The sequence below is a fragment of the Gastrolobium bilobum genome, unplaced genomic scaffold, assembly GCF_033153095.1.
Source record: "Gastrolobium bilobum isolate Gb01-03AN ecotype WA unplaced genomic scaffold, APGP_CSIRO_Gbil_v1 utg9424, whole genome shotgun sequence".
NCBI classification, from domain to species: domain Eukaryota; kingdom Viridiplantae; phylum Streptophyta; class Magnoliopsida; order Fabales; family Fabaceae; genus Gastrolobium; species Gastrolobium bilobum.
The window spans coordinates 62,910-70,126 of NW_026899096.1; the positions used below are offsets into that span (position 1 = coordinate 62,910).

General features: G+C 32.1%; 1 protein-coding gene across 1 annotated transcript; it reads right to left on the reverse strand.

Moving 5' to 3' along the window:
* Nucleotides 1–1,911: 1,911 nt before the first annotated feature.
* LOC133287140 (protein ASYMMETRIC LEAVES 2-like) lies at nt 1,912–2,922 on the reverse strand. The gene is made up of 2 exons (XM_061484699.1): nt 2,474–2,922; nt 1,912–2,437 (listed from the first exon to the last, which is right to left on the reverse strand). Exons 1-2 carry the CDS (start codon nt 2,920–2,922, stop codon nt 1,912–1,914), a joined length of 975 nt encoding a protein of 324 aa, XP_061340683.1.
* Nucleotides 2,923–7,217: the final 4,295 nt, after the last annotated feature.

Genomic DNA, 7,217 nt, shown 5'->3' on the forward strand with positions numbered 1-7,217 from the left:
TCATGTATTATGAGTGTGCTTTTTGTGTCATTAACATATGTCCTTGTAGAATTGTCCATATCTAAAGTAGAACTATAATCCATAAATTTTCTGACGAATTTTTGTATTATACCAATGTGAGTTATAACTTATAACCATCACAGGTGTCAAATCAACAAATTATTTACAAGTAAAGAACTACGATGTGATCAATAGAAATGAATAAGAAGAAGCTAGGGATATTATTCAGCCTTCATTAAAAGCTAACTTCTGCATTCTGATTTACATTTTGTTTTGGCAAAAACAAAAGAGGTAAAATATACTGCTACTTTAAAAAAAAAAAAAAAAAAAAAAAACTTTCCAAGAACTGAGGAGATCCCACATTTTAAAATTTGTGCACCTTGAAATTCTTCTATACCCCTCGGGCTCTCTCTAGATCTCTCTTTCTATGGCCATCTAAATCCGAATAGAAAATCTGCAGAAGAGTTGCACCCAAAAACAAGAACTGCAGAAGAGGGCCAAGCAAAGGTATTAGGAGATGTCTACAGCATATATAGTGAATACATAGTAGAAGTAATTCTACACCATTCGTCTCTTTATTTCTTTTCACATAATTTAATAATACATTACATATTTGATTGCAATAAATGAATATGAGATACAATTTGAGGTGAGTTTCTCTTTTTGCACTTCGAATCCATCCGAAAATTATGCACATTTAAAATCAACAAATATCTTTCTACTGACCACAGCCTTTTTGTTTATTTCAGTGAGGCACTACATGAAATTATTTGAAAGAGCAAATATTCATAGCAAAGCAAAACTAAAGTGTCTTGTAACTCTATGAATTGTCGTCACACAGAAAAGAATAGTGTGTCGAGATTACGATTTATAGATGCCACAGAAGCTGACTAATACTGTTGAACCCGCAAATGGATATAACTTTCATTTTATACCGTCTTTTTTGGCTGGCATGTCGGTTTCCTCAAACTCTCTTTCACACAAAGCGAAGCATATAATTTCACTAGGTGAAGAAGGACACTAATCACCATGAAGCTAATAATGTTAAATTAAAAATATAATAAAATAAAATAATCTGATTGCATAGGCTTGGTCTTGGATATATTGCCAAATTCCAGTGACACCCCCTTGCTTGTTTTTTATTTTTATGCCCCTATATATGTAATGTTACTCACCGAGTCACCATTATATTTTTCTTTTGACATATAAAAAAGAATGTGGAGTTATAATCCGATGTTAGAGCATTTCACAATTTCCAGCTAGTCTTTCTATAAGATACTTATAGCCTATCTATTAAGGATGTTGGATAAGAATCAAACCCAAAACATTTTAATATATAGTTCAATCCTATGAGTTGAGTTAGGATTGATTAATCCTTAGCATGACATTTTAATTAGCATAAAATAAGTAGAATATAGAATGGTAAATCCAATGTGTCCATTTTAATTTATATTTTTTAATATCATAACTTATGTTTACTCTTTTAATAACAAGAAGTAATTAAGAGCTGTTATATTCAATGTGTCCATGAACCATACAGCCTCATCGAAAAAACACCTTCACCTAACCTGACTTCTAGATTTCTCAGTCACGAAATTACACTAGCAAAAGCAAACAATCACATGTTACAACAACACACAAAGCATTGAAGTCATTCCTAAATGCACAGAACCAAGTATTAGGAAAACGCACGCTTTCAGAATGCACCAAAATCAAGAGTCATAATAAGTAGATTAACAGAAAGGGAAACCGCAAATAAAACAAGAAGGAAACCCTCGTTTACACAAGCATATATATTAAAGAGACCTCATCATATATATATATATCATGATAAACCCAAAATCCAAGGGATAAGATTCGATAAACATACCTAGTTTGAATTTGTCTGACAAGAGCTGCAAAATAGGGAAATCAACAAGAAGGACCAAGGCTCCTACCGTCCCCGCTTTCAGAATGTTGCTGCTGCGATTGTTGTTGAGAGTTCTGGCTTTGATGCTGTGGGGACATAAGAAGCTGTGCCTCAATTGGATGGTGATGAGGATGAACATGATGTTCCCCTTGCTGTGGTTGCTGTTGTTGCTGCTGCATCTGATAAGAGCCAACATTATCAAAGGTACCCAAAGCCAAAGAAGGAGACATCTCAGAAGGACCAGGACCAGGACCAGGACCAGGAGCACCCATATGGTTACCGAACCCACTACCACCAACACCACCATCAGCAAGAGCAACTGAACCCACCGGTTCAAACCCGCTATTGAATCGGAGAAGTTCTTGTTGCTGCTCGTAGTTCCTCAACATAGTTTGTTGTTGCTGCTGTTCTCGAGCAGCAGCAACTGCAGCCAATTGCTGAGCCTCAAAAAACTCTTGTTGTTGAGGCTCACGGATAACCAATTGGCCTCCGCCGTGCCCCGCAAAAACCGGCGGCGGCATATTATTGCTGCCACCACCGCCGTAATTAGGGAATACCGAAAACGGATTCCCAGGCGGAAATTGATGATGGCCGCTGCTGCTGCCGCCGCCAGGCATAACAACCCCAGCAGATTGCAGCATACCAGGATTGGCCAAGAGGCACTGCATAGCCTGAGGACTGAGGTAGGTAGCGAGTTCCTTCTTTGCATTGTGAAGGTCCGTTTGGATTTGCCTGAGACGCTGCTGAAGCAATGAGATGAACCCCACGCAACCGTACACGGGATCCCTCAACCGCGCCTCCGCCTCGTACGCTAAAGACTTAACGGCATCGTCACGCTGCGACGCGCTCAGCTCGTTCAGCAGCTTCGCCACGTTGCTAGCACCGAACACACGGTGCACGCACGCGAACCGTTGCGGGTTGTCCGGCGGGAAGTACGGCGCGAACGGGCACTCCTGCGTGCACTTCCGCCGCAGAAACTTGCACGCCGCGCACGGTGAGTTCGACGATGACATTGCTTCACTCGCTCTCTCTCTCTCTCTCCTTCTTTCCTCAGAGTCACCAAAACCAATAACTGCAGATTAATCAAGAAATTAACAAACAATTATTATTATTAATTTTGCAATTAAAATAAAACGATCTGATTAATAATGATAGTCAAATGGATACAATAATGATAAAATTAATCGATAACAGGAATTGGTTATTAAATTAATGAGACAACAAGGAAATTGAGGAACCACAGATATAAATGACGATGATTATTATTATTATTCAACGAAAGGGTTCACGTACCGATTCTTGATCTCGGATTTTAAATAAAATGAGAGGTGAAGTGATTAAAATAATCGAGGTCATTAAAAGAGTCTCTCATAATCAGGGCCAATTCATCGTTCTTGATATCAAACTAACCGACACCAAACGAGTCAAAAACCATGATTTCCATTTTCCAATCAAGAAAATTAAATAAAATAACAAAATAATACAAACCAAAATTAATTCTTTTTTTTTTTTCTTTCTTTCTTTCTTCTCTTTTTCACACATATGGTTTGCACGGGTGAATCTGCATATTGCACCCTTTGCGCAACCATGAAGGAGAGAAAGAAGAAAGGAACGACAAGATGGATCTGTCAATGGGTGATGATTTAAAAATTTGAGATTTTAATATAAAAAGAAGCCAGAGAGAGAGAGAGAGAGAGAGAGAGAGAGAGAGAGAGAGCTTACTATGGTGTGAAAATGGAGGCTGCAGTTTGTAGAATAATAGAATTTTCACAGCATCGTTGGTTGCGTCTGAGAACGAGAAATGCGATGAAAAAAAGAGAGATTTATTTATACTGCAACAAAACAAACCCTTCCTTAATATTATTCTTATCCTTCTTATGATTATTTTATGTTTATACTGTTATAAGGAAGATTTCCTGATATGGTATCTAACTATAATTCAAACCTGCAATTATTAAATACTGATTCAATCAAAGATGACAAAAAATTAATCATTAATAATTTAAATATAAAAGTTTTCTTATTAGATATGGTATCTATATAACCTTGTTTTCCAAAACTGATAATATTAATTTTCACCTAACACAGATGAGAAAAAAGGTTAATCGTTTAATAATGAGAAAAACATTTTGTCATTTTAAAGGACACAATTTTGTGTTATTTTAGATGAAACAACGTGATTTTGCTGAGTAATTGATAATTTTTTACATTCTCTCTTTTCCTTCGATAAAATTAAAAGAGGGAGAAAATAAAAAATCATCAATTATACACAAAAATGATATTTTTTCATTTAAAATGACACAAAGTTGTGTCCTTTAAAATGACAAATATTTTCTCTTTAATAATTTAAGGAAAATAAAAAAAATTAAAGATGGAAGATTTATCAATATAGCATTTTTAACTTTATTTTTCAATTCTACTAATATTAATTATTCATATGATACAGATGGAAAAATTCATTTTAAAATTTAAAGAAAATATAAAAAAATAATAAATTAAATAAGTTTTATTACATAAAATTTTAATGATAAATGTAAAAAAATTCATGATTTAAATGTAAAAAAATTAATCATTAATAATTTGAATATAAATGTTTTCGTGATAGATATGATATCTAATTTTGTTTTCCAAAACTAATAACATTAATTATCACCTAATACAGATGAAAAAAGGTTAATAATTTAGTAATTTAGTGATAATAAAAAATAATAATAGAAAATAGAAAATTTCTCAATATAGTGACTATCTTTGTTTTCCAAAACTAATATTATTAATTGTCACCTAATACAGATGAAAACAAAAGGTTAATCATTTAAAAAATACAAAGTTTTAAAATAGAACATTCCTCAATATAGTATCTACATTTATTTTTCAAATCTACTAATATTAATTATTCATATGATACAGATAGAAAAAAATCGTTTTAAAATTTAAAGAAAATATAAATTTTTTTATAATTGTAATATATTATATTTTTTATTTAACGGTTTAATGATAAATGTAAAAAAGAAATAAGATTTGAAGGTAAACTTATAAATACTTTTGTTGGCCTCCGGCGCTTTTGGTTACCAAAAATAATAATTATAAATACTTAAGAGAAAGATCCTTTTACAAATTACACTTAAGTATGACTAGTCATACACTCTTGATTGAAGTATATACTTAGTGTAGTTTGTAAACAAAAAATTTGTAAATATAACATTCCACCAATACTTATTATGGATTTAATTTTGATATACTATTATAGCAAAATTGGTATGGAAGTAAAAATGTTATAGATACTTTTATAGTTTAATCTTCACGTGTTATAACATTACTAAAAGTATTAAATATAAAATTATTATGTTTATTATAAGGAATATTTCCTGATCATATGGTATCTAACTATATTTTAAGGGAATGATTCGTTTATAAATTTTTTTTACAAATTTTTGCAAATTATAATATGTTCTCTCGAAAGTACATAGTGTAACCTAGTGTACTTCCGGAAGTACATAATGTAGTTTGTAAACAAAAAATTTGTAAATATAACTCTCGTTTCAACCCTGCAATTATTAAATACTATTCAATCAAAGATGACAAAAAGTTAATCATTAAATATTTAAATATAAAATTTTTCTTGTTAGATAGCTATCTATATAACCATGTTTTCCAAAACTGATAATATTAATTTTCACCTAACACATATGAAAGAAAAAGGTTAATCATTTAATAATTTAAGTAAAATAAAAAAATTTAAAAATAGAAGATTTCTGAATATAGCATGTAACTTATTTTTCAACTATACTAATATTAATTATTCATATGATACAGATGGAAAAAATTCATTTTAAATTTAAAGAAAATATAAAACAATATAAATTATATATATATTATCATTCATTTAAAGGTTTAATGATAAAGATAAATAAAAAAATCAAGATTTAAAGATAAAAAAAATTAATCATTAATAATTTAAATATAAAAGTTTTCTAGATAGATATGGTGTCTAACTTTTTTTCCCAAAACTAATAACAATGATTATCACCTAATACAGATTAAAAAAAGTAAATAATTTAACAATTTAAATATAATAACAAATAAAAATTCAAAAATACTTTTTTATCAATATAGTGTCTAGTAGGGGTGAAAGAGGACCGGGACGGCCTACAGGAGTCTACGGCCTAGCCTATATCAGGTCAGATTTGACCTATTATATATAGTCAAATAGAACAGGCCTGGGCTTTTAAAGAAGCCTATTTAGAAAGTAGGTGATAAGTTTTTTTTTACGTATCGAGCCTATAAGCTTACAGGTCAGCCTATATCATATTATTTATTTTAAATTAAATTAAATAATTATTTATAGTAGTACCAAATGATGATAGTTCAGTTGGTGCATGTAAGCTAAGTAGGTGGTGGAAGGACTTAGGTTCGTTCCCTCACCAATATTCTCTTTGAAAGTGGCATAAGATTTGTATCAATCTTTATAGTACCATCAAAATCAACATTTAGTGCTGGAGGAAGAGTTATTGATGCTTATCGTTCTAGCTTGGCTGAAGTAATCATCCAAGCTTTAATATACGACGGGGATTGGCTACGTAATACGTATGACTTGAACAAAAAATAAAAAGTGTAAATTTAATCAATTGAAATTATTTTATAGTTTAATTATATTCAATTAAATTTTAATAGAAATTTGACTTTATTTTTTACGAAAGAGGAATCGACATCTCAGCATGTGAGATTGCCTATATGAATCTATTACAATATTTTGTTTCTTAATCTTATTTTTTTTGTTTCTATTCTTTATTCTTGTTTTTTGTTTTCTACATTTATGTTCTGTCCTTAAGACAGAGATGTCCAGCCCAGTAGGCTGGTATGTCGATCTTGGATCTAGTTCCCTCTCCAAGGTATCTATGAATGAGATACTCTTGAGTCCAGCAGATCACTGTGCACTGAATACTATAACGGCGCTAGCCAATGAGGTGTGTGTGTGCGCACAGTGACAGCATAACAGTAAGAGAGAGAGCGTAACGTGCCTTTAGGGTTTACCTTGTATTTATAGAGGTTACCTGTGAGTAGTGTGGATGGGCCTTTGGTACCTCTTATGAGGGCCTAGGCCTGTTTGATATGCTGTCGTATTAGGATTAGTATCCTTGATGGATATCTATCCTTTGTTAATATCAATCTGTATCTTAGATTGCCTCTGGTTGGGCTTACCACTTAATAGGCCCATTATATGGGTCCATAATAGTTGCCCATCAGCCCGGCTACTTGGGAGTCCGGGTAGTCGGGGTGGACTTACGTGTGCATCTCTTCAGGTTTTTGC